The sequence below is a fragment of the Enhydra lutris genome, unplaced genomic scaffold (genome assembly GCF_002288905.1).
Source record: "Enhydra lutris kenyoni isolate GAN:26980312 unplaced genomic scaffold, ASM228890v2 scaffoldscaffold9, whole genome shotgun sequence".
NCBI classification, from domain to species: domain Eukaryota; kingdom Metazoa; phylum Chordata; class Mammalia; order Carnivora; family Mustelidae; genus Enhydra; species Enhydra lutris.
The window spans coordinates 1,605,394-1,633,365 of NW_019154093.1; the positions used below are offsets into that span (position 1 = coordinate 1,605,394).

The 27,972-nt window shown below is 43.3% G+C and overlaps 1 protein-coding gene across 3 annotated transcripts; it reads right to left on the minus strand.

Moving 5' to 3' along the window:
• Positions 1-27,972, minus strand: LOC111142839 (serine and arginine rich splicing factor 4). 3 transcript variants are annotated; one of them, XM_022496166.1, is made up of 6 exons: positions 27,733-27,968; positions 10,221-10,363; positions 9,204-9,316; positions 5,642-5,856; positions 2,237-2,326; positions 364-2,039 (listed from the first exon to the last, which is right to left on the minus strand). In XM_022496166.1, the coding sequence occupies exons 1-6, from the start codon at positions 27,837-27,839 to the stop codon at positions 1,208-1,210; spliced, it is 1,500 nt and encodes a 499-aa protein (XP_022351874.1). In that variant the 5' UTR covers positions 27,840-27,968; the 3' UTR covers positions 364-1,207. The 3 variants fall into 3 exon arrangements, with proteins under 3 accessions (XP_022351875.1, XP_022351873.1, XP_022351874.1); XM_022496167.1 differs by lacking the exon at positions 2,237-2,326 and having other exon boundaries at positions 1-1,703; positions 27,733-27,972; XM_022496165.1 differs by lacking the exon at positions 2,237-2,326 and having other exon boundaries at positions 1-1,745; positions 27,733-27,907.

Sequence of the window (27,972 nt, forward strand, 5' to 3'; positions counted from 1 at the left end):
TTTAAACCAAGGGGCAGCCCCCAGCCCACCCGTAGGCATCAGTCCCTGAAGCGACTTGCTCTCCTCCCAACCCTGCCATAGCACGTAATGCAGGCCCTTCAGCTTCCTCTGCTCCTCGGGTGGACACCACGCTGGAACCACTGTACCCCTAGGCCTTCCTTTACAGCCAGGCCAGGAGTGAAAAGAGGTCATCCAACATCGTTTTTCTTCCCGGCTTTCAGTTAGTCAAATCCTAAGGTGATGAGGTTTGCTACTTCGGCTTCGTGGCAGGAAATGCCACTGCTCCCGGTGATGCTGAGCTCCCGAGCCGATCCACGTCCCTCTCACCAGCTTGGCCGTAAGCTTCTTGAGAGGAAGGACTGTAACTTCCTAAGAAATCTGTCTTTATTCTGTTGGGTGAGAAAAATCCTTTAGGAATAACGGCTGGCTCCCTACCCACTCGTGGGTGACCACCAGGAATGTGACACTCTGAACTTTTTATGCTAAGAAAAGGAATACCGAGATAGATCAGGAGATGCAACTTGGATTCAAACACCGTGAAATTTTGTCAAGCAAAAATAGTCTTTATTCAAATTTAATGGAAACAGGGGTCACTATACTTTGCAAGACGGGGAAAAATAAAATTAAAAAAAATTCTTTTCTTTTCTTTTTTAATATAAAACAATATAATCACAATACCAGAATATGGAACTCTACAGTTTATTTCCTATGGGTTACTGCAGGTATCAATTTTCCTCGACTGTGCTATTCACAACTTTGTTAAGTCCAAAAGTATGAAACCAAAGTGGTAGGAAACTTAAGACTTCGCACTTTCACTAAATGGCAAACATCAAAGGGCATCAATTCAAGGGCAAAAATGGCTGAACTCACCGTACCTACCTATGTCAGCATTCCAGCCTGAAAGCCGTCCAGGTACTGAGCTCCCTGTAGGAAAGGCCAGGCTGAGGGCCGCGGTGGTTTGGATATTCTACTGTGGGCCATGAGTAAAGGGGTTTTCAAAGAGAAGATCGTTTTCAGTCGAGCAGGAAGGCCTGGTGCCAGGAGGCTTTACGGAGAGGAAGCACTTAGATTGAACAATTGTAGACACACCATTAGGGGAGTTAAAAATGTACAGCAGTGACATATGTTCTACTTGGATCACTTGTGCTACGGCTACCAAACATGTACAAAAGACTTCTCGGGGAGTTCCAGCTGTGCTCGTAGCCAGTTAGGACCGCGAGTGGGACCTGGATCTAGACCGAGAGGGCGATCTGGACGCAGACCTGGATCTGGACTTGGACCGAGACCGGGTTTTTGAAGCGGACTTTGATCTGGAGCGTGATTCTGATGGAGGGTTGGGTTTGGACTTGGAATTGGACCTTGACCGGGACCGGGTCTCCTGATTGGTGCCGGCATCCGCACTCTCCCCTCGGCCCTCCCTCTGGCCGGACTCCGCCTTGGCGTGCTCCCGCTCCTTGGAGGCCGAGCGGGACCGCGACCGGGACTGCGAGCGCTCGGCGTCCTCCTTCTTCTTCTTCTTGCTGCTGCTGCCCGACTTGCTGTCGCGCTTACTGCCCCGCTTTCGGCTCCTCTCGCTCTTGCTGCGGCTGCGGCTGCGGCTGCGGCTGCGGCTCTCCTCACGGCTCCTCTTCCTGCCCTTCCGCTTGTCCTTGCTTTTGCTGCGGCTGCGGCTGCGGCTGCCGCCCTGGCTGCGGCTGCGGCTCCTGTGGACGCCCTTCTCCTGGCTGCGGCTCTTCTCCTTGCTTCTGCTCCTGCTCACGCTCGCGCGCTTCTCCTCCACTCGCCTCTCTGGACTCCTGCTGCGACTTTTGCTCTTGCTTTTGTGCCGACTGGGACTCCGGCTCTTGGACTTCCCGGCGCCGTCACTGTTCTGGACCTTCTCTTCGGCCTGGTCTTTGCTCTTGCTGCGGCGCTTGTCGGCGCTGCGGCTGCGGCTGCGGCTCTTGTCATCCTTGCTGGGGCTCCGGCTCTTTTCCTTCTTGCTGCGGCTGCGGCTCTGGCTGCGGCTGCGGCTCTTGCTCCGGGAATGCGAGCCTGACCTGCGGAGACACCCGCATCGGCCTCACACACAGCCCCGCTGTGCGGAAGCAGACGTCCGGACAGAAGTGGGGGGTGCGCGGTGGGCATGGGCCCAGGACGGCTTTCTGCACCCCAACTCTTATCCCCTAAGACCCAAGTGGGACGCGGTCCGCGTGCACCCTGTAGACCGCCTCTGCGTGCACCAGGGAAGACCCACCTGGACCGAGATCTGCTCTTAGAATGGCTGCTTTTGCTGCTGCCGCTTCGGCTTCTGCTCTTACGAGAATGTCTGCTTCGGGAACGAGACCTAGGGGGAGAGAATATTCTTTAATACTTGCTGATAAAAGGCTAGCTGAATAGGAAGGAATTTATAATCGAAAAATATGTCTGGCACTGGCTGTGTCCCGGCTCAAAGTTGAAAGAGAACATGCTCCACGGGTTCTAGGTCCGAGGATCCAGTACCTGCAAACGTTCCACCTGCACAGCTTCCCTGACATTCAGCACCTCTAATCCTGAAACGCTTCCCCCCCACACCCACTTTCTGCTGGGTCCCTTCCTTCTTTCCACCGATGCCACTATTATTTACCCAGTTCCTACAAGAGATACCGTAGCCACCCCGAACTCTTTCCTCTCCCCTCATCCTCTTCTACACTAATAAAGGAATCTGCCTCTTCATGTGCAGCCACCTACCTCTGCTGCTGCCCTGACCAAGCCAACTCCATCGATCACGGTCCCTCAGCAGCCTCCTTCCTAGCCTTCCTGTGAACACTTCTGCCCTTTACCGGATTCACTCACTGTGCCCAGAAAGCCGTTTTCAAAATACATCCAAGTTCTAGAAAAATCTTTAAAAGGCCAAGACTGTGAACTCTGCTTACTTCCTACCACATGAAACAGGGCTCTTGGGGAAACGACTGATTCCAAGAGCAGGGCAGGAATGCACAAGATGGGCCTAGAACATCTCCTCAGGGCAGAAAGAGGGAAACGTTCAAAGACTGCTACCCTCTACCTAAAAGGACGTTGGCCAAATACGTTGAACCTGTATCGCCATCACACTTCTCTAGACCTAACTTCCAGTTTCAGGGAAGCAGGGGATAAAGCACACGTTCATCGATGCTAAAAGGAAACAGAAAATTCAGAATGTGGGGTACCGCTAAAAAAAAAGGTCAATGTTGTTTGGTGGGGGGAGAGGATAAGGGGAAGGGGGCTGCTTCAGACCACAGAGATCTAACACAACCTCTTATAATGCAAGACTAGACTGGGATTCTGGTCAGGACAAAAGTAGATCTGAAAATGGCCTGGACAGAAGGTAACTACGGAATCGCTGCTGAGGTTCTTAGCTAGGAAAATATAAATGAGGTCCTCCTCATTCATGGACACACATGCTGATGTATTTAGGGGTGAAGCATCAGGTCTTCAACTTCCCTTAAAACGCTACAACAAAGTAAACATGTAGGGCACATGCATAAATATGCACACATATGAACAGAGAGGAAGACAGCAGGAGGGTACACAGGTGTTCATGAACCATTCTTGCAACTTTGATGTTTGAAAATGATCGCAATGAAAAGCTTGAGAAAACATACACTGAAACACATTCATAAGAAAACCAAACAAAACCAAGATACTGAAGACACAGGAGCCAACTTTAAGGGCTCCCAATGACCAAAGACAGAACAATTTGAGCATAAAAAATTTGCTGCAGGAGATGAAACGTTAAATACACATCAACATCTGAGAATTCATTCAAAATGATATTAATACTAAGTCACCACCCTCATCGTTACCTTTGGGGAACCCTAGGGCACATTTAAAATTCTAAAAGTTGGTATACTGTGTCAAACTTTTATTTTGCACTTCCTATAAAAATTGTATTGGAGAGCAACGAGAGTGGAAATCATCGACAGAATTACAGACTTTAAATCCAGAAAGAATGAGGAAATTAGAAAGTCATCAGTTAGCAACCGTGACGGACTGGCTCCAGCGAGGGAGGGCGCTAAGATGCTAAGACCGTCAGACGGACGGTCGCAGGACTCCGTAACAGCTCGGGCTCACAGCCCCGGCACACTGGTGTGCTCTCCCCATCATTTGCAGTGGGACATCCAGACACCACACGAGGGATGCAACAGGAAGTATAAAGTACTAGTTATGAAGCTGACCTGCTAAAATACCGGCCCTACTCTACATGCCTCAAGATCTAACGTAAGTACTAACTATAAGTTTTTAGGGAATATGGGAGGGAGGATAAAGGAACGTAAGTATCACCACAAGATGTGATCAGACAAATCTCCACTAGGAGAAAATCTTCAAAGCAGGCAACGGTTTCTTCAACTAAATGCATGGAGAATTTAAAAAAAAAAAAAAAAAGGACAAAGGAGGACATACCAGTTATTAAAAAAAGAAGAGATACGTACGTATCTGAGACAACTGGGGAATCTGCATACAAATTTACTAGCTGTAATATGGCATCACGGTTTTAGACTTCAGACGTACACACTGAAATAATCATGGGTAGAATGACAGGATGCCCAGACCTGCCTTAAAATGAGGCAGTGGCAATGGTGGGGAGGCAAGACTGGCAAAATGACAAGGATAAAGCTGGATGGGAACAGGCATAAGGGAATGCAGGGCTCACTGTTTTCTCTAATGCTTTATGTATTTGGCATTTTCCTTAAGAAAAAAACAAAAACAAAGCCAAACCTGAAAAGCTTAGAGATCTCTAGTGACTTCCCACTGCTTGGAAGTCCTTACTTGGCCCATGGCTTGGCAGGATCTGGCTCTTCTCTGCACCACCTCAAGCTGCTCTCGTCCCGCTGCCCTCTGCCAGAAGTACAAGGGCACTAATCCTTTCTCTACTCGCCACCTCCAGCTTCTCCTTAGAGCTCAGCGTCTATGACACATCCTTAGAGAAGCCCCTGTCAGTTCTCCAAACTAGTGCTGTGTACATTTCCTTTGCCATACACTTATCACAGCGGTCATTATTTGCTCAATGCCTGTTTTCTCCACTAGGCTGAGTTTCATGAGGGCACGGACCGTATTTGTCTCGTTCACAAGTGCCTGGCCTAGTGCTGAGTAGCTGCTGAATAAGAAAGTCTCCACTCTTAGGGCGCCTGGGTGACTCAGTTGTTAAGTGTCTGCCTTCGGCTCAGGTCATGATCCCAGGGTCCTGGGATCGAGCCCCACACTGGCCTCCCTGCTCAGTGGGAAGCCTCTCCCACTCCCTCTACTTGTGTTCTCTCTCTGTGTCTCTGTCAAATAGATAAATAAAATCTTTAAAAAAAAAAAAAAAAAAAAAAGGTCTCTACTCTTGAGTAGGTGGTGTTTGGGAAAGTAAACCAAGGGACTACTTGCCATGTTTGTCCCCAGAAAGGGTATGATCTGGGGTACCAAAGAAAAAGTATGAAAATAGGTCACTGTTATCTGCTTCAGAGAAAGAATTTCGATTTGTGCACATGATGTAAGAGTTCAAGAGTTTTACAAATAAATGTTCAGTTCAAAGTTTGGAGTTACCGAACCAGACAGAACCATGTGCTAAGAATTCAACAGGAGAATGGAAATGGATTATTCATCTATGTACTCATTAAGGAACTGACAGCAAGCACCGACACGCAAATGTAAGCAGTACCTTGAGTGGCTCCGGCTCCTGGAGTAGGACCGGCGTCGTCGAGAACCTGGCTTGTCTTCAACTAATCTGATTTTTCTGCCATTGACTTCAGTTCCATCTAACTTTTCCAAAGCTCTTTTCATATCAGAATAGGACACAAATTCAATCACCCCTTCATTTTTGCGTCCCTTGTGAGCATCTGCATAGGTCACTTCTCCTGCCTGACGCATATAATCCTTAAAAAAAAAGAAAAATCACTCAATAAGTTATGATATATTTTGTTAATGCAATTATCATAACGAACATTAAAAACTAGTTTTCTTCAGAATGGAGTTTACTCTTTAAAATATTTCCATCTACATACCAACCATTTACTAAGGTTCTTTAAAGCACCAGGTGAGTGGTAGAGACAACAAATATTTACTCCTTTAAATAGTTATGTGTGAATATGAACATTTTCAACTATCACTTCCTAAATTTTAGAGTGGCTAGTCTGTTTATAGCAGCATTAGACTCTCATGTTACCACACGAGTAAATGTAGAGATCTTTTACATTTCATTATAAATACTTGTTTAAAAAACATATAAATATTGACAACTATCTAGGGTTATATAAAAAATTCATAAAGGGATTATGAGATTAGCACCTCTGTTTTACTTAAAATTGCTGGTAGGGGGCCTGGCTGGCTCAGCCGGAAGAGCATGTGACTCCTGATCTCAGGGTCATGAGTTTGAGCCCCACGCTGGGTGCAGAGATTACTTAAATAGAACTTAAAAAAGAAAATGAAATTACTGTTATATCATTTCTTCAAAACAAAGGCAACAGAACAGTAGCGTCAAGCTCTGGCTTCAAAGGTGTAATAACCCAAGTCCCTTTACTGCCGTTTCCTCTTTGCTCAGGCTCTCCTGGGAGTTCATGAAACCCACTGGGAGAACACAACTAACATGCCAGATACATACTGAAGTGGCGCCTGGCTGGCTCCGCTGCAAGAACACTGGCTCTTGATCTTGGGGCTGTGAGTTTGAGCGCCACGTGGGGTATAGAGATAATAAACAAATAAAAACTAAAAAAAAAAAAAAAAAAAAGTGGGGGCGCCTGGGTGGCTCAGTCGGTTAAGCGTCTGATTCTTGATTTTGGCTCAGGACATGATCTCAGGGTCGTGAGGCCAACCCTCGCATTAGGCTCACACTCAGTGGGGAGGCTGCTTGAGATTCTCTCCCCCTACCCGTGTACCCCTACCCCTCTCCCTGCTCTAAAATAAACAAATTAAAAAAAAAAAAAAAAAGGTGATGTATAGATGAGATCCTATTAGTGTTTGAAATGACCATGACATTTAGATAAATTTAGAACTTAAGGTTTTATAGCTAATTTCCCCATAAATACTTTGTATGCAGTATATACTTACTCAACACAGTTTATTTTTGTTACTGCTTTCCTCTGAACACATGCCATTCAATACCTTCTTTGCTCACTGCATCACAAAATGTTTAAGTGTTAACATACAACCTGTTGACAGGTTGTACATACAACCTGCTGACAACATACAACTGGACACCTGTAGGGTTGTCCAGTACTATTTCTGGGGATTTCCCAGTTGTTGGGTATTTCAGGTTATGTATAGTCTCTTGCTATGTTATTCATAATCCAGCAAGGGAGTATCTTTGCAGAAAATTCCTTCAACTGAATTACTGGTAGGAGTGGGGGCTCTAGATAAAAAAAAAGGTCCATATAATTCATCACCCAAATCTGGACACCTCTGAGACTGAATGAAGATGCTATGAAGTTATGCTGAGACTGGGACTATGTTGGACAGGTTGAGATGTAAAGGCCTTGAAGAATGACACTACTTTTGTTTTATTATTTCCACACTTCCAAATTACTAGTAACAGCAGCTAACTATTAAATGTTTACTGTAGGGACCGGCACGATTAAAGTCCTAACATGAGATAGATACAATTATTTTCCCACTTGGCAGAACAGAAGAGTAGAACATACAGACTTCAGAATCTGAATTAATACTACTTACCCCACCTGACAGGTCAAACTACCAGTTCTCAATGCCTCTGGAGGCAGACTATCATGTAACTTTTCTCTCAACACCAACATCACGGGGTGTTATGCATTTGTAATTTTAAAAACAAACAGCTGTTAAATTTACTTTTGCATTTCCTCAATTAACAGCATTTACTGTCCCAGGAGTAAAAATGGGTATGAATCCCATTTTTATAGTTGAAAAATATGAGGCACAAGAAGAAAGTAACTTGGTAACGTACAGTAACGGACAGGTGGCAGAGCTGGGATTCACTGCAGATAGGTGGGCCCCAGAGCCCTGGTTTTAAGTCCGCTCTGACTTACAAGGACATCCGCTCTATGACTCTCTTTTCCAGAGAGTGAAACTACCAAAGGCATGGAAGTAGAAGATCAACTGAAGACACGGGCTAAAGTCCATTTTAACCAAAAGTCTGAAAGCCTTTCCCAGTTTCTACCCAAACATCAAACCCTTAACTTCCCGAGCACCGAGTCATCCCTGCAGTGAGCACAGGTGGGGGCCGCCTCTACTACTGCCAAAAAAGGCACCAAGCGCTGAAGAAACGCCAGCTTAGGCTGTACTCCTGCCTCCTGCGCTAAGACCAACGTGTAAGCCCTTTCTGGATCTTGTCTTTGTTATCTAAAGACTGTTGGGAGCAAATTTAAAAAGGGATATAAAATTGCTTCAATGAGTTAAAACCATACGAATGTAAGATCCTTAACTACTTTTTGCTGAACCTAAATACGCTCACTCGTTTGGCTAGAGAGGATCTGTTTAACAATGGACTAAAAATGAGAAGTGAGAGTGGAAAGTGTGACTTTCCTTTTCTTCTGTCCTTCTACCATCCAGATTAAGACACTACTCAAGCCTTTCTTCCCTACTGAGCTTAAAAACAGTTGTCGAAAACTAAGCTAGGTTCACTGTACTGGATGGTCAACAAAGCAACCGGACCTTAATCTTTGACCTTAAAACTCCTGGAGGATGAGTATTTCATGGGGGAAAAAAAACCCAACACAACAAAACCTTATGAAAGAATGAGTCAGACAGTCATTTTCCCCAACGAAGAGCTACTCACAAACGTTGAGTATTAACAGCTAATGTTGCAGGAAACACTGGTGGTTCCAACTTTTTATTGGTGAGAAACTATGATGGCATCTCTCTCTACAACAAACTCTATACAGTGGCAAATTTAATACAGGTTGTCTTTAGAGTGATGGTCCCCTAATGTACAGTAATAGTGAGATTCTGATGCCTTTTCTACTCCTATGGAAGCTTTAAAAATTTTTGTTTCTACTTTTTAAATAGATTTTATTTTTAAGCAATCTCTACACCCAACATGGGGCTTGAACCTACAACCTCGAGATCAAGAGTTGCATGTTTCACTGAGCCCACCAGGAGCCCCTGGAACCTTTAGAGATTTTCCAAGCTTCGGGAAAGCTTTCAAACATATAATACCATTACATTCTTCATCCACATGGCCCAGCATAAAATTATCTCTTTCCCAAGTTTAACTCCACCCCAACCTTATCCCAGAAGGTTAATAAGGCCCAAACCTTTAGGTCTTGCCAGCTGCATCTACTTGACAAATTCTCCACAATAAGTCTGTATTCTGTACGGGTAGGAGGGCCATATTTATCTCGGCCACTTCTTCTATAACCATATCCACCTTTGGAAGTTTCAAATAGATAACATTACTTCAGTGAGGGAAAAGGAAAAAGTGACACAGCACATATTCCCCTTAAGTCTACCACTTACCCCCACCCCACACAGCACAGATATTTTAGTTCAATCCCCGCCCCTTAATTCTAAACTAGATTAAAAAAAAAAATCAACTAAACATGAAATTTAATTTAATTTACAAAGTGGTAAGTATATATATATATATATATATATTCATTAATATTATATTTAAAATTAACATGCATAAATTAAAACTATTAACAATTTAACAATTTAGAAATAAGTAACCAAATTACTAAATCAGTTACTGGTGTTACTCACAGTGATTAAAGTTTTGTGAATATTTTATACGAAAAAAAGATTTTCAGGCACCTATTTCAGTTTAATCTCATCTGTGTCTAACCCTTGGGATCCTCACCACCCAGGTCTAATGGGGAAAGGTTGCGGTCGTCACATGGCTTCCTGTTTTGGTCAGCCAAGGGCCACAATGGTTCAAAGAGCCACGCATGGAAAGGTAACCCAAGGTCAGCAAATGGAACAGGCAGTCATCTTAGCCTCAAAGGATTCTTTTAATTAAAACATTGAGGTCTTTGTTAAATCTATGTTAAACAATTGCATTACAGAGAAAAAAAAAACAACAACACAAACACACATCATTAAACATATTTATAAAGTATTAAAACAAGAACTTTGTCATTAATTAAATTAAAATTAAGCAGTATCAAAGATGTTTATTTGCAATTTTACATTTAAAAAGATACACAATTTATAAAACAAATAGCTTAAATAGCAATACATTTCAGTGTAACATTAATTAATTACTTAAAAAATTAACATTTAACAACAAAGGCATGTATGGCATTGATACAAATGCCCTTTCAAATGCTTACTGCGTCCAGAACCGTAACTGCCATCTCGACGTGGGCCGCGGGCATGCTCAACAATTACTCGCTCACCACAAAGGTCTTTGCCATTTAGTTCATAAACAGCATCATCTGCATCACGCAGATCATCAAACTCCACAAACCCATATCTAGAAGAGAGCAAACAAAATCCTGGTTGGTGCCACTCTGACATCCAGCTTCACTACCATTAAAGAGAAAGCAATGAGGGTCATGCTTAGCAAAGGTTAGGTGGGTTTTGCAAACTAAGGATCGGCCTTCTCTTCCCTTTGGCTGAAACCACTCTGCTTTGTGCCAACAGGCACCGCAAGAGGATAGGGAGACTTCTCAAGGCAGACTCCTGTCTTTCTAGTAGGAGGCTCACTACATACACGGAGACCATTTCTTTTGTTCCCCAAGTAGTTGGTGGTAGTTGCAGAGACCTCCAGAGGGAGGCTTGGTATGAAGGATCAAAATATGTGACTCTATGACACTGAGTATTTGCCCTTTTCACATAAAAACTTTCTCTTTTTTTTTAGCTTTAACCTCAAATGAGAACTTCGAGAACAACTAGACCTACATCCAGGCACTGCTTTTTACGTTTGGAATAAAATACCCAGTAAAAAACTCACAGTAGCTCAAATCTCCGTGAAAGGAAAAAAATTTTTTTTGTTTAAAGTTCCTGTTCTTCTGCCTAAACAAATTAATCACAAATGAATTAACTAACTATCCTAGAAATTATCAGTGGAAAAAAAAAAATCAGATCTATTCACTTCCTCATGATTTTGCAAATTCACTTCCAGGAGCTTTTAGGTAAGCTGGAATTTTCTAAAACCTATCTATATAGGACTGTGCAAACTTCTTTACACAGCATGGCTAGGAACTTCCCAACAAAGAGGTTTGCTGGTTTTCACATATCTGAAAGAAAGCCCCCTCCCCACTGAATCCTGTTCATGCCTATTAACACAACTTATAAAACTGAACAGCAAAATGTGTAAGGTATTCATAAGTAAGGTTGAACACCCTATAAAACTCTGTTATCAATAAACTTCAAGTCTGGTCTAACAACACAGCTGTGAAGTCAAGCGTTGTGACCACTGCCTATATTTAAAAACCAAAATCATCTTCATGATTTTACCTAATCACAAAGGAAAGTTACAAGCAATGTCTTTAACAAAGCTGGGTACACAGGCCAACAGTGACCAGTGTTCCGCTGCGTTTAAACGGACTGGAACTAAAAACAGGTGACAAGGCTTGCCAGGAGTTCATCCAGCCTGACCGACATTATTCCAGTTTCCTTAGCATGTGATGCTGCATTCAGCAACATGTTAAGTGAGAGAAACTCGGAATTGTGCGATTTTCCCTTTACGGAAGAGTTTCTTTCCAACCAGACTCTCCAGAGGAGACAGTGAATGGCTGAAGACTTCGGAGGGTTCTTTAACTGAAATGTCTGAGTGGCATTCAAACTTCAAGTCACTGAATCTCAACTCCATTTAAAAAAAATGGAACACAGACACACTGGGTTGTTCAATGGGAACTGTTCTGCAGGAACACAATTTGGAAGCCACCCGGCTCAATCTGTGGGCTAGGAAGCCTAAAACGTGGTTTGATGCCTCCAGAAGGCTGGCATCGCTGTGCAGCGTAGTAAGAGTCATTCTGAACACGATGTCCTATTTGACAAAGCAAGTAAAGCCTCTCCCAATCACTGACTTACTATGTTAAAGAGTGTTTTACAGTCACTGAGAATCTATCCCTGATAATACATTGCAACTGCCTTTTCCTTTCCTAAGTAGAGTGGGACAGCAGGAAAGCTGTACTACCATTTTTAGAGACCAAGTTAAATAAAAGAGCAAGTAAAAAAAAAATCAAATCTACTTTCTACTTAGGTTTCTTTCTTGACAGATCATGAAATACTCCTGCCCCCAAAAGTACCTTCCTTAATTTACTTGTCAGCTGGTCACAGGTCTGCTCTACCCACAGCATCCGCGCTCCTGGCATCCTATGGGTCAGAGCCTGATGCCAAGGAAAGAGTAATGTGAGAAAACACTTGCCCCGGGCGTATGAAATGCCCCGGTGCCCCTCTAAGGGCGGGATGCTGGCTCAGCACCACTTGCTGCCCCGGACTTGCCTAACGAGGTGTCTGAAGGGCAATACGGACTCCCAAAGAGTAACAAATCACAGGCACACCCAAACGGTTTTCTTCAAAATAACCAGGGTTTACAACTATTCGAGGTCAGAGAAGGCAAGACCCCGAAGCTCTGCCAATCGTCTCAACTAGAAAGGCCGGCTTCCGGCACTAACGGGTGATGCTTCTGTCAGCCCTACGTGGTACATCTCCCAGACTCAGACCCCTCTGTGCGTGCTCACTCGCTTCTAAGGCTTACAGGCAGAACCTGCTCTGACCTTGGAGGGAAAGTAATGACAATCTGTTAAATGGAGACACAATTATCTAAAAACCAAAACCAAAACCAACTAAGGCTCAAACAGACCAATCTTTCTCTGCAGCTGGGGCTGAAGCAAGGCATACCCTGCCAATAATATTATTCCCTGAGCTGTAGGGACCAATTTGTGTTATTAGAGGAAAATAGCCCTTAACAGTCTTTCCTTAAGAGTTACTTCTAAAATTTCTAATAAGTAAATTCTCATATTGACTTCTAAGTGGGTCACTTAGTAGACACATGTCTGGGATATCTGAGTCACTTATTAAAATAGCTACCCTGAGATAAATTTTATTTTGCTTTACAGAAAAAAAATCTGGCCATTCTGTGAAAATCCATAGAATCTATTTGGAAAATTTCACTTTATTACTGTTATTATTTTTTAGTACACTCTGTGCCCAATGTGGAGCTTGAACTCGTGACCCTGAGATCAAGAGTGGCATGCTTAACTGAGCCAGCCAGGCCCCCCTATTTGGGAAGTTTTTATGTCAGAAGTCCAGCCCAAGGATTTAATCAGGCATGTGACGGTCACTTCTCTTGGCCATGGGCATGCTCGGTGGGTCTGGAAGATTAAACCAAATATCCTCTTGCATCACAAACCACACCAGATAGGGACACCTGTTCTGAGAGCAAAGACCAGACCAGTGTGGTTGCCTCTTCCACATTACTGTTTATTCCCATCAGCTTTACTGAAAGAATGACTTTGTTTCATTCACTAGGCAGTGAATGGGTCCTCCAAATAAGGCAGAAAGACTACAGAGTAAAATAAAGCGTTACTTAACATTTACGAAGTAATCTCCATATACTAGAAAATATTACCCTACATTCACAATACCCACGAGCCAGATACCTCTATCCCCATTTTACAGATGAGGAAACAGACACACAGCGTTAGGTAACTTGCCTGATAAAACAGCAGAGCTGGCATTCAAAACCCATGGTAGGACTCCAGAAGGCAAACTGATAACTACTCCTACTGGAGCAACAAGAACTGGCCTGGGTTCTAGTCCTAGTTGTGCTATCAGTCAACTCTGACAAGCATATTTAAGTCATTTTGTTTTCCTGGGTCTCAGTTTATCTGTGAAATAAAAGGAGCTATACTACATAAGCCTAAGGTTTCTCCTAATGTCATTAAGTATGATAGGTAAATGTTGAAATGAGAGAATTTCAACTAATCTGGTAGCATCACAGGAATAACACAGTGACAGATGGACAGGGATAAATTTAAATTTTAATCATCTCAGGTGCCCTTAAAAATTACTGTATGGGTCCCAATTTTAGTTTTCAATTTTAAAACTGTCTCTGAATTAAACTTAGTGCCTTCAAGAAAATAAAGCCCTCCCTGGTAACTAATTTTAGAGGATCTTTCTACATTGATCTTAACATCACTTTGTGCTTTACAGCAAACAACATGAAACTAATCTCCCCCAAAATACTCTCCTTTTGAACCCTTTGTACACACAGGCATTCATGCACACTGTACGTGTTGGCACGTGTGGACCAGTGTGCACACATCTCTGGTGGGACCATGAGTAAGCCTCACAAACACAACCCAACAGCTTTCTTTCCAGCTGCAGACACCCCTCCTCTTCTTTCGTAAAAACCCACCATCTTTCAGTAATTCCAGTATAAGAATAAAGAAGATGAAGGAATGAATCTTAAGACAAGTTTAAAAATCCCTCCACCGTAGGGCTTGGTAAAAATAAAATAAAAACCTTCCCATGTGCCTCTTCCTGCTTTCCTCCCAGATGTCATACCTTTCACACACCCCCCTCCCCGCCCCGCCAAATGCCTATGTGACAGAACAAAAAGCATGGCCACTAAATGCACACCATTTTTCAATTAAAAGAAAAGCTTCTTTCTTTGCCACTCCTCTGCTATTGCCTTTTCCTCTTCTTCCTCTGGGTCACATTCTATCCTGACAGATTTACCCAAAAAACAAAACAAAACAAAATGGGAGGAAGAGTGCCTGTCATTTTCTCCCTAAAAAAGCAGGGACCATGATTCTTAGCAAGTATGGCCAGGTTTGTGGAGAGCAGGAACAAAGCCACGCAGAGTTGTGTGGGCTGCTCCAGACTTCAGTGCAGGTGCCCGCCATGGCCAGCTCTGGTGGCCCCCGGTCAACAGCTCCCCTACTGCTTGGGCTATCAGAACTCGGAAATGCTAGAACCAGAAGGACGTGGTTTTAGAATTACCCTAAGACTTCCATTTTTAGAAACGTTAATCACACTTTTTCACCCAAGAATTATCATCTGAGCCTGTGTTGTTGCTGGAGGGGCTTTCCCTGATCCTAATCCTCTCTAGCCATGGTCCCAAATACCACCCTGCATGGCCCACTGAAGAGAATGTGCCACCTACCCCACCACTTTCAGAAGGACTGAGGGTCACCTCTGTCTCCCAGACATCGTCACTGAATTGAGAGACTGGAGAAAAGTCCCTTCTGAAAACTGAGGAGCAGGAGCTGCTCTGGAGGTATGCTGACCGAGCTAACCGGGCAGGGCAGGACGAAGGGGGTGCTCAGAGCTGGCTAACCCAGGGAGAGTGGACATGAGGAGCAAGGGAAAGCAAGCCTCCATGCGTGTGCCTGCCATCACCCACCAACACTGCTTACCGAGGGGCATGCCTTGGTTGTTCTCTCTATAAGAAAAATGTGCCCCTTTCCACAGTAGATCTCTGCTCACCTTTGTCCTACAACTGTGCCACATGCTTTTCTTTGTATGTGGACATGACAGTCCTCAGCCAACCATCAGCAGGATGTGAGTTTTGTTTTCCCAATGTGGTGAGCCATTCCCACATTCACTCATTTTCCTTGTAAGAACCGAACCTCTCCATGGCTGGTCAGGATTAGGGATGTTGCTGTAGCCAAGGAAAAATTTTCATCTGTTGAAGTTAACCCATGGGGTGGCTTGAACCCTCAAACTAGGGTCAATAGCACTGTTCTTTAAGGGCAGAGCCCTTAAATCTACCCTGAAAGAAATGGCATTCGGTGAACAGGAATCAAACAGCTTTCTTTCGAAAGTACTCAGTGTTGGTCCTACGCTTCCGTCAACTTGGTCCTATGAGGTGAAAAGAGTTAGGACATATTGACAGGATAGTCATTAACAGCAGTAATCCTCACGTCTGCACAACGTGCATGGAGAAGTGCAGAAATACCCTTCTGCACCTTTCTCTACTGCTCAGGTGAGGCCAACTCAGAGAAAAGCCTGCCAGTGAGAGCGCTCACTGCCCAATTCCAGAGGTCTGCCACATCCCAGGGAAGCAGTGGTCAGGCCCTCAAAGCAGAATTACCCAGCGTCACATTCACTGCTCTGGGTCACTGATTACGGTTGCAGTTTGACTTTTCCGGTCACAGAGGGGTTGTTTATGACCCACGACTAGGAGCTCCTACCACATGAAGTGGGTTCCTGAGATCCTTTCCTATCCTGAGACAGGAAGGAGGCTGCTCTGGGCATTCTGGCCTCCCTTTCTTTAGCCTCAGAGGAGGGATGGCCATCAAGGCCGCCCGGAGAAGGTGGATGACTTACCCGTGCTCACTGAGTGGCAGAGCTGGGGTGCGACTTCAGGGCTCACCAGTACCCAGTCTGGGGCTCTTTTCACGTCGGCAAACTGGCAGTTCCCGCACACCAAGAGCTCTCTGATTAGAGCTAGTGTGGATTCCTGGTCTGTAAGCGCTGGCCACAGCTCAGTCTGCACTTGATCTTTCCCCACCTTCAAAGAAGAAAACCTACCTCATGATTTCTCTCTCCTGGAGCCCCTGACCACTAATCTCCTCCCAGCACTCGGGATTACCCTGATGACTCCTCTCCGGCTGCCTGCTCAGCCTGCCGCCCGGCCCTCAGTCTCTCATCTGCGGGGGCCCCCAAGGCCAGCCATCTTCTTCCTGTCTGATCAGTTTACTTAATTCCAGGATATGGCTATTCTTACTTAGTCAACTTGTCTCTTTGGGTGTAGCAGGGAAAGCCAGCTCCTAGATCATTCTTTTGCTCAGAGGTCTATAATGACTCCTAAACAGCTTTGTTTTGATCGTTCTCCAAACCTGAGTGCCTTGAGTACACAAGGTGAAGCAAAACAATCTTCTTCCACAGAGTTGAGAATTCTCTCTCTTACGAAGTCTCCCACACTCGCCTAATTATCTGAGCACCTTCTTCAGCTCTGGCACTTCCATTCCACTTTATGTTTTACCTGACAATGTTTCTATGGCCTTTCAAGGCCTTGCTCTTTTTTCTGTGCGCTGATCCTCTCATTTGATTATGTGCTCTTTAATAACAACGACTTAATATTTAGTATGGTGCCTGGCACGCAGTAAATAATTTATCTGTGATATTCCATTCATTCCTCGTACTGTATGTGAAGAATGTACTATTATCATGATTACTCCCATTTCACAAATGAGAAGACTGAGGCTTGGACAGCCTAAGCTACTGTTCATTGCCAAGGAGCTCGTAGGTGGTTATGGCTGGATCTGAACGCAGATCCACCTGACTCCAGACTCAAGTTCTAAACTACCAGGTTACACTGCCTTTGTAAAGGCAGATGCTGCTTCTCTCCCACAGTCCTGAGTACAACCCTTTTCATTGAACAAATGTTGCTGCTTGACTTGATAATCTAACTTCGGATAAGCCAGGTTGTATTCAAGTTTTTAGTAAACGGGATAAAGTCTCCAGAGAGATAAAGAAATTGACCTTGGGGCAAAGGTGAGGCCCCTCTACTCTTGGGGTATGTGACAACCAGGTTACTTTCACTCTTGTCTTTTGGTTCCCATTAGCCAGTGTCAGCCATCTGGTCCTTCCGAAAACATGTGTGGGTTCAGAACATAACAGACTAGAAGAATAGAGGAAAAATAAGATTATTCTGTGCAATCCCCATTCTAGAGGTCCCACAACAACCCCTGGAACCTGTCTTTGGTTTTAAGGCTCAGCAAAAATTAGACCAGCATAGAGATGACAGAGAGTTGGGCCTAGAGGTGGTAGATGTGAATGGATATTGACAAAATTATGTATTTAAGAATGCATTTAACTAGTTTTTTAAGGAATGGTGACTGGGACCAAAAAATATAAGCATGAATGGTATGGAAAAAAAAAAATGGACCAGAAATCAAAGAATACTATAAGGTTTACGGACTGCCAACTACACCAGGATTACAGCAGCAGCAACCAGGAAAGTACTTTGCAGATGGTAGGCACCTAAGATCTGATTTAATTTTGTTTAATTCCATACTACTATTAACTACTCCAGCCCACCAGAATTCTTTCTTTCTTCAAATTCCTTTGTAATAATCTGCACAACTCTGAGATTTACTGTGAGCTCACCGATGGAGACACCGGTACTCAGAGCTGGGAAGGAGCTTGCCAAGGCTACCCAACACTTGGGGTCCTTCCTAGCCAAAGTCAACACTCACTACCATGTGCTACTGCCTCCCATACAGTAATGGAAAGATGTGGTCCAAAGAGAAATTTGAGAAATCCAAGCTCTAGAAGCACAGAAAATCAGTTTTATCAAATTATGTGCTGTGGAAGAGAAATGCCCACATGACTCTTAGCATCTTATGACAAATACTAAATGGTAAAAAATACCATTTCTGCACCTGATAGGTACTGATACCAGAAGTGATGAACACTTATTCTCTAAGTTACTTGTGGAACCAAACCTATCAAAATTACCAAATTTTATAGTTCATCAAAATTTTAGCACCAGTCTAGGAAAACAGAGAAAGGTAACATCATTAAGGGAATGCCAGCCCATCTCTAAAGGAATGTTCACATATCAGGGAGAAGAAAATATAATAGAAACAATCAGTGCCCTAAATATTGAGCAATAAAACAAAATTCCTCCAGAATAGGAGGAGATAGAGAGCAATCAGTATCAAGTTCAAATTCAAGTCTTATTTTGTAACCATTCTATGGGCCTATCTGCCAATTCTTTCAACTATCCAAAACTGTTTCAAAATGAACTTAAGGGTGCTAAGCAATTTCACTTTCGTTAGGCTACTACCATATTTTCACCCTATAAAATGGGACTACTCCCAGAAAGCAACAAACTCCTGAATAATTTGTGGGTCACCATTACAACCACAACCCCCAACACAAAAAATGTGTTTCATTTATATTTTAAATTCAACATGGCTGCTTTCTTCAAAGCGGGTAAGGGGCAAACAAACAATCACACCTGTGTGCCTTTCCATTTTCTGACACTCATCAACACGAAGAGTAAATGAAGAGATCCCACAAGAAAAGGGGTTAACTATTCCCTGATGACACACTACAGTTCATGAAGACAATCAGATTTTAAAAAATATATGTATAAAAAAAAAAACCCTCAAGAGATGAACGTCATATTACCAATTTAGGAAAAAAAAAAAAACACTCTAGGGACGTAAGATAGGAATAGGGTATCTGTTACACCCAAGTGAAATAGAAGTTCACATTCAGCAGACAGAACTACTTGATTCCACACAAAAGCCACAAACAAAGCCAGTTTATACTTACCTCTAAAATGGCACTATGAGTGGGTAACAGGTGTTAAAGCCTCTTAGAAGTTACACCTCTGGGACCATCTTGGCTGTTCCCATAATCCCTTATAACCACTCCATGGTCCCCGGGTTGCCGTCAGTTTCTTTTCCTTTTTGGTTAAAGATGCCACTTCCTATGCTATTTCTTAGGGGACACCCTTCCCTTGAAATCGGTCATTTAATTCATTTAGTATTTTAACATTTTCAAATTCTTTTAACATTAATGGATCAACAGCTTCCGGTCATCCACACGAAATAACTTTTCTCAAACTCAGTGCTTCTGGTCTGTGATTCCTGATCCCGTGCCTGAGCCTCCTGCTCACCTCCTCCATTCCTGAAGGCCGGATCCAGACCTCCCCCTTTTCCTCCTTCAGTTGCCCCACTTTCTCTCCGTCTTGGAGGTCTCTGTTTACGAACGCCCCTGATTCTGGCATCCAGGCCTAAAGATGTGGCTGGGGGACTTGACAGAAGGATGACAAGCGTCCTTTGGGTGCTTCTTCAGGTATCATTTGCAGTTCCAAGACCTCCAGACTTTCATCTCAACACACAGGAAAGGTAATGTAGGGCATTTCCTCAAAATATGGACATGCAAATCCAGAGCACAGCCTGATCCTTCGCCTTCAGAGGCGACCAAGACCAGACAGCCCTAGCAATAACGCGACAGGGATCACTTAACTGCATCTGCTCGCACAATCCCTACCCCGGGCAGCCAGGACAGAGCTGACACCATCTTATAGCTCTTCAAAGAACAGCCTGAGAGTTTCACTAGAGTTTCTGTCTAGGGCCAGTGTCACAAAAACTACCACCAGTTTCACTGGCGGCAGTAACTTTTTTAGCTTGTTGAAGACTGTAGCTGGGACCAGAGACCGAACAGGCTGTGGAACCTAACTACCTTCTCGTCCTTCTCAACAGGACTGAACCACGGAAGGGAAGAGCATGAGATAGGCTGTGACTGCCACTGCTCCTGCTGTATCTGGTATGAGAATAAGAAAGTGCTTCAGCTTCCAGAGTCGGCAAGAACTCATTCTATAACCTTGAACCAGGCACTTAATTGCCTGAATTCCTCAGTTTCCCAATCAGTACAAACTAGAGACAACAACACCTGTTAGTAAAGCGCTCTGGTGTACGCAGCTGAAAAATAAATCACCCAAGTGCAAGCTGTTAATTTTTTTTTAAATTTTATTTATTTATTTGAAAGAGAGAGAGAGAGAGAGAGAGAGAGAGAGAGGAGAGAGGTCAGTGGGAGAAGCAGACTCCCTGCTGAGCAGGGAGCCTGATGTGGGACTCGATCCTGGGACTCTAGGATCATGACCTGAGCGGAAGGCAGTTGCTTAACCAACTGAACCACCCAAGCGCCTGCTGCTAATGTTTTTTAAAGCTTTGAAATTTCAGTGTTAGCTTACAAATTTATAAAGACCACCCCCAATAATATTCTCTCACATACTATGAGCATCTTTCTTAGAGAAGCTCAAAAAACAATTTTCTGTTTAAGTTTCTTGGATGCATCCAGAAATACTGGGAACCCGTATCATATTTTAGCTAGTCTACATCCTATGCTTACCTTTTAAAAGGGACAAATACTTCACATGGCCCTTTTATTCATATGCTCCCTCAATGAGAAGGGAGGAGCAAGACATTAAACTGAGGAACAGGGTAAAAATGACTTGGCCGAATAATTACAATGTTTCTTCTTATCACAAACTGACTGGGGAACCAGAACCACACAGAGTAAGTCTCAAGCCAGGTAATTTATGCTAGCAACATTTGGTCAAAATTACAGTACGGTTCTGTGTCTTGGCACTGATTTTTCAAAATGACAGAAACTTAAAAATTACCCATGTCTCAGGAAAAAAAAAAGTAACATTTAAATTTTAGATGCAGGCCCACTTCTACAAGAGACTGCAGTATAAAAACCAACTTGGTGGGGCTCCTGGGTGGCTCAGTGGGTTAAGCCGCTGCCTTCGGCTCAGGTCATGATCTCAGGGTCCTGGTGATCGAGTCCCGCATCGGGCTCTCTGCTCAGCAGGGATCCTGCTTCCCTCTCTCTCTCTCTCTCTCTGCCTGCCTCTCCGTCTACTTGTGATCTCTCTCCGTCAAATAAATAAATAAAATCTTAAAAAAAAAAAAAAAAACCAACTTGGTCACATTTGTAATGGTTATACTACTAATGAAGAATGCTACTAAATCCATAGCACTATTTCTCATTATTTCTTACTCATTTAAGAAAAGGTTCTTGGTTAAGACACATAAGACCACCTGCACCTGTGAAATTACCAAAGACCTGAGGTGACACGCACCATACACTGCTGGTACAAGAGTAACCGGCATGCAGCTTTTCTGAAAGTTGTTCGGCATTACATGCATTGAGAACCTTGAAAACATTCTTTCCTGCTGTGACACGTGAATTTTACTTCACAGAAACTGTCTTAAGGAATGATAAAAATACAAAGTTTTATGCGTGTGATACCAATCACAGCGTTATTTTAACAAAAGCAGAATTTAGAGATGAACTAAGAGGAATGGTTCGGTAAATCATGATTCAGCCATACAATAAATTTTCTGCAGGTGTTAAAATGATGTATGTTAAGATCTTTATGTAAAAGAAAAAATATACGAGATAAATCAGGCAGAAAAAGTGGGACATAAAATTGCACATAAGACCTTATGTTAGGATGGCTCAGTTGGTGAAGCGTCTGCTTTTGACTCAGGTCATGATCCCAGGGTCCTGGGTTCCAGTAAGCATGGCCTGAAGGGGGTGTGTGTGTCTTGGGTCAGCAGGGAGTCTGCTTCTCTCTCTCTCCCTTTGCCCCTCCTCCTGCTTGTGCTCCTGCACATGCATTCACGTGTACTCTCACTCTCACTCTATCTCAAATAAATAAATAAAATCTTTAAATAAAAAGAAGACCTTATGTTAAAAGGACTTTATACTTATTTTCTAATCAGTCAACAAGTTCTTTTTAAAAAAAGCTCTTAACAGATAAATGGATAAAGATGTGGTGTGTGTGCACGCATGTGTATATATATATATATATGCACACATGCACACACACACAATAGAATACTATGCAGCCACCAAAAGAAACAAAATCTTTTATTTGCAACGACATGGATGGAACTAGAGGGTATTATGCTGAGCGAAATAAGTCAATCAGAGAAAGACAATTATCATATGATCTCTCGGATATGAGGACTTTAAGAGGGAGACAAACCATAAAAGACTCTTAATCTCACGAAACATGCTGAGGGGTACTGGGGGGAAGGGGGACAGGGATAGGGTGGTGGGTTATAGACACTGGGGTGGGTATATGCTATGGTGAGTGCTGTGAAATGTGTAAGCCTGATTTACAAACCTGTACCCCTGGGGCAAATAATACATTACTTGTTAATAAAAAAAAAAGTTCTTGAAGCTGTTAGGCTTGGTAGGCTAAATGGACAAGCCTTAAAGGCTGTATGATAATTTCCTCATACACAATTTTAAACATTCTTGTTAAAAATCACAATATTAAAAAAATTATAATGAAGGCTAGTTGAGAGTTCAGGAAAACAGGAACTCTTAAACACAACAGGTGAAAATATAAATACTCTGTCTTGAGTAATGGAAACCAATGGGTAGCAAAAGCCTTAAAGATGTGTATATACTCTGACTCCAACAAAAGTCCACCCAGGAATCCACCCCAAGATTTACATAAAGGATATTTACCACAGTGCCATAAAAGCATACATTAGCAAAAAACCAAAGACAATCTAAATGTCTCACAACATGGTTTTAATTATGTACAATAAGTAACTGCTGAAGGGTGCCTGGGGGGCTCAGTTGTTAAGTGTCTGCCTTCAGCTCAGGTCATGATCCTGGGGTCCTGGGATCGAGCACCACATGAGGCTCCCTGCTCAGTGGGAAGCCTGCTTCTCCCTCTGCCTGCCTCTCCCCCTGCTTGTGTTCCTTCTCTTGCTGTGTCTCTGTCAAATAAACAAAATCTTAAAAAACAAAAACTGTTGATATGTGAGAATACTACGAACCCATTAAGAATCAAGTTGTCAGAGAACACTTCATGACAAAGGTCAAGGTCAGGCTGTCAGGTAGAAACAAACAGGATGTACAGTATGACCCTAGGTCTGTAGAAAAGATGGGGAGGCCTAAGAAGAGCATGGATGTATGAAAAAAAGACAGCCTCAAAATGCAGTGTTATCTTCGGATAATTATTTTTTGTCCTCTGTATTTTAAAAAAATTTATAATATGTAAAAATTTTACAATTGGAAATAAATACATGCTATTTTTGAAACACTACAGGAATTAAAAATGGGTCTTTAATTCTAACTATGTATAAACAAAGTTGTTCAAGTGCTCCTTTAAACAAAACTATCTTAATCTCTTTTTAGATAAATTACTCCAGAACCAAATGCCTTACTTAACAGACAGATTCAAAGACCTGGACCATAGGGGTTCAAGTATGCCATTATTTTTGAAGGCAGAACTGCCTGTGGACAAAATGGTGGGGTCTTTTTAAAGGAAGAGTGTTTGCCTTTTCTTTGTCGTTCCTGGCACTCATTAGTTGTGCCATTATCATAAAAATGATAATGCATTTATTGCTATTTGGTGGTGGGTGAAGATAATCTCCCACAGTTCAATTAACCAGAAACCAATAACCTGGAACATTAAACTAATTATATTTCCGTTATTGCTCCTTAAAAATGAAAAGACAAGAAACTAAACAAAACAAGATCCCATCAAGGACTCAGAGAAAAATCCCTGTGTAGGGTCTGGGGTTGGGGGATTCATCTCAGTATCTAAAAATCTAACAATGCTCTACAGTGATCAGGGACAAAACCAATAATTCTGACTCATTAAAGAGTCTCAACATATTAAAAAAAAATTTAAGGTAGCTTCTACTTGAGGGGATTTTTGAGGATGGTGAAAATAAAAACTTCCTGCTTATAAGAAATTGTGCAAATCCAATTAAACAGAAAAGAACACCCCCTGAGAATTCTGGCTACTCACGATTTCACTGCAATATGAAGCACAGGGTGAAATATATAGCCAGGTTTCTCTGTAGAGTTTTAATTCATGTCTTTGGTTAACTTAAAAATAAAACAAAAAACCCTCAATGATTTGGGGTCTAGCTCCTAGGCAAGTAAAATAATCCCAGGGAGTGATAAATTAAATTTCTTAACTAAGATATGGAAAAAGTAAGATATAAAGATCTACAACTGTAACCAAAAGATTTTGTGGCAAGAGAAACTACCATATGAAAAACCTTCTTCTACACTTCACATGATTTATTAATAAAGAAGAAAGCCCACAGAATTCACAAATAATCAAAGGAAGCAAAAGTTACCAGAGTTGGAAGGCTACAGACAGGCACTGCTAATGCTGTTGTTTCCTTGACCCCTGGTCCCATAGTGGCTCTTGCTGGAGTTAGTGTGGCAGGTATGGATGTAGGAGACCCTACACCTACCACCTTGAGTGGTCTATAGGGTCCTGGGAGATCTACATCATGTTGTGGTCCCAAATGAACCACCTTTTTAGGAATTCTCTGAAATAAAGGCAATCTAGATTAGGTCCCCTGGAATAATAAAATGGCAGGGAATGGATTACCACATACACATTTTTTGAAATCCCAAGAGGATCCATGAAATTCTCACCTGGACACTAAATCTCCCTTCACCTTCTTCATCTGCTTCCTCATTTGGTGAACTTCCAATTATACCAGTACTTTATGCCTGTTTAATTCTGAACGTTATCTACTGTCTACTGATACATTTCACTTCTAAAAGTGTGAACTCTTCAACAATTCATCAAAATCCTACCCCTCCAAAATCTGCTTTAGAGGTCTGATTACTAATAATTACAAGTAAGGTATGTAAAAAATGCTTCTCAAGGAGACCTACTACCCTTATGTCCAGAACCATAGGCTTACACATTTCTAAATTACGCCATCTTTCCCTTTTGTACCTCCTCCTTCCTTTCAGACTCCTCCGTACTTCTACAATCTAGTCCAGTCAATTCTTGCTCTAAATCCATCTACACCATTGGTCCTCTGCTCAGCAGTCACTTTCCTTGGCAGGGATTCCTGAATGCTGCCACATGTGCCAGTTTAATCGTCTCACCTGCCTTCGAATCCCTGAAATGACTTCCCATTCCTCATTTCAACCTTGTTTCAATCACAGATTTCACATACATCATGGTTTAGCAGCAGATCTGCTAAGAGAATAGTTCCCCCAAAGAGACCCAGGTATTTAGGGTTTTGCAAGGATCTGCCCTTTCTCTCCATTTTCCAGATTGCTCAATTATTCCCTCCAGAGCCTTTCAATTCCTATCCATGATTTCTGGATGCTCAGTGTAAAATCTTATAGTCAATGCTTCTGGTTCACGTTGTTCAAATCAAGCTAAATCCCTCGTGAGACTCAATCCAAGCCTGATTCCTCATTCTTTCTCAAAAGTGTTCCTTACTGGACCACTTCCTCATCACCGGTTATAACATACTTTATTCCCAGACACTTTATTTCAAGCCCCACTCAATTCATTCTTCAAAGCCCATTTCAAACAAATCTCTTCCAACAAACCATTCCAAGTTTTACTTGAGTTTAAAGTGAGGGCAAGCATTTCTTAACCCAGAGTGGACATGTTCTAACTGTCAACACTTAATTTACTCAAGAGCAGAAACCGTTTTTCTTTCTTTCCAATCCATTTAGCACAGTAGCAGGCATCTCGTTGGTGGGTTATTAACATGTTTGTTCCATTAACCTTTTTACCATTAACATCAACATTATTTCCTGCTATCACTTGAGTAACTTTAGAAAACAGACCTCACCAAATAACGCTTCATGTTACCAAATACTGAAACTGTCTCCTAATGATCACAGTCAAAACCCATTTGATTACAGCTACCATTTACAGCTATGAGCCAAATGCTTTATAATTATCTCTAATGCTCCTTTCCCTTGGAGATAAGAAAACTGATGACAAAATTTACTCTGTCAACTTAGTTGGCCTCTGAAGAAAACTGGGAGTTTCCACTTCATCTTTCATATGTGTATCAAGCAACAACAAAACCCCACTTTATCTTAAATTCCTTAAGAACCAAAAGCTCTGTTGTACCAAGTGAGTAATTTCCTAAACCTTTTACTCTAAATCGGTATTCATAGTAACACTTAAAAAAAAAAAAAAATTTTTTTTTTTTAAACTAATCTCTACACCCAACATGGGGCTTGAACTTACAACCTGGATATCAAGAGTTTCATGCTCCACCGACTGAGCCAGCCACGTGCCCCATAATAAACACTTTTATCGAAGACATTTTCCTTAGTAAGAAGGTGATTCTTCCTAACAATTTCTTTGAAATAACTTTTAAAGCCAACCAACAATGTGAGTATATAGAAGCTACCAATTTGTCTCAAATGTGCAACTGAGGTAATTTTCCCAACTTCTCAAGTGTTAGTTGCTAGTATTACAATGGAGAGTAACCTGTAACCATTATCAGACCTGTTGCAAATGTCTTTCATTTTTTTTTTTAAATAAGCCAAGAGTTCCTCTAACATTCAAGGTTTAGTACCCTAAAATGTCCCCCCCCCCCACTCCTTTTAATTTTTAGATCTATGTGTTTGAAGTCCTACCTAACGTTTCCTGGCTCTCCTAGTTTTCCCCGTTGAGTATCTTCTCCGAGCAGGACTCATCTCTTTTCCCTGAAACGTGTAGCCCCGGGTGGCCCTGCTTTGCCAAAGTAGATCAGGAATACAAGTAACAGACCAAACCCGGGGAGGCAGTAAGTTAGCAATTTCGAGCTGGGAATCTCCGTCTCCTTAACTAGCTGCCGCAGATACTAGCCAGGGAGGCCACGACCTTCTAACAAATTCTACAACGACAAAGCAATTTTTTGGCAAGTCGTAGAACGGAAACCACAGTATGGAAACTCTGTACGTAGTTTGAAAGATAACGAATCAAGACTTTAAATTACCCTTGTAGGGGGGGAATGGTCAAGGCTTTCAGCGCGTCAAGACGATACTTTCGAAACTGTCACTAGACTACTCACTCAAACCCGAGTCTCCCGCCCAAAAAAAGTGTGACACATGCACGTCAAAAAAGGGCCTCCCTCCGGAGCTCCTGGCCTCGCGAAAGATGCGTGGTGACTGTCTGATCCATTAGACTGGCCAAGAGGTGAAAAGCGAGCAGGAAATCCTGTTTATTTCCAGCAGCCCTGAGAGCGGGAAAGGTCGGTTTCTATCCGGAGACGAACCAGACCCCACTGCCGGGGCCCGGGAAGGAAAAACCCAGGCCTCCCCGGCGCCCTGGAGCCGTACCCTCCCGCCCGGAGCCCCAATCCCACTCGGGTTTTCCTTCTCCCCGTCCCACTCAGATCCTCACCATCGCTCCCATTATCCCTCCACCACCCCCACCCGCGCAGGCGCAGTGGGAACCAGGGCCTACCCGCGCCCCCGAGGCGCCGCGACTATGGCGGAGCCAGAGCAGGCCAGTAGCAGCTCCGCGCCGGGCAGGCGTCCCTCTCCTGTCCCCGCGGCCTCCCCACCACCGCTGGGGCCCTGTTCCCACCCGGCCGACCCCTCTTCTGCCCTCCTCACCCGTTCTTCAGATCCACCTCCAGGATCTTCCCGTAGCCCTTAAAGAAGCGCTCCACATCGCGCTCTCGGGCCTGGTAACTCAGGCGGCCGATGTACACCCGCGGCATCCCGGCAACAGCGGCGACGGCTTGGCCCGGCCCCAGCCCCCTTAGGCGGCTGCCGGCGAAGCGAGAGCGCGGCGACGGCGGCGGCGGCAACGGGCGAGCGGCGGGACGGACGCAGCCGAACCCCAGCGACGTA

What these genes read in the sequence shown, in the direction of transcription:
- LOC111142839 (XM_022496166.1), bottom strand. Translation starts at nt 27,839, where the DNA reads ATGCCGCGGGTGTACATCGGCCGCCTGAGTTACCAGGCCCGAGAGCGC. An exon ending in GAGGTGGATCTGAAGAACGG is followed by an intron (nt 10,364 to 27,732) that starts GTGAGGAGGGCA and finishes GCTCTCTTCTAG; the next exon opens with ATATGGGTTTGTGGAGTTTG. An exon ending in CAGTTACGGTTCTGGACGCA is followed by an intron (nt 9,317 to 10,220) that starts GTAAGCATTTGA and finishes AAACTTCCAAAG; the next exon opens with GTGGATATGGTTATAGAAGA.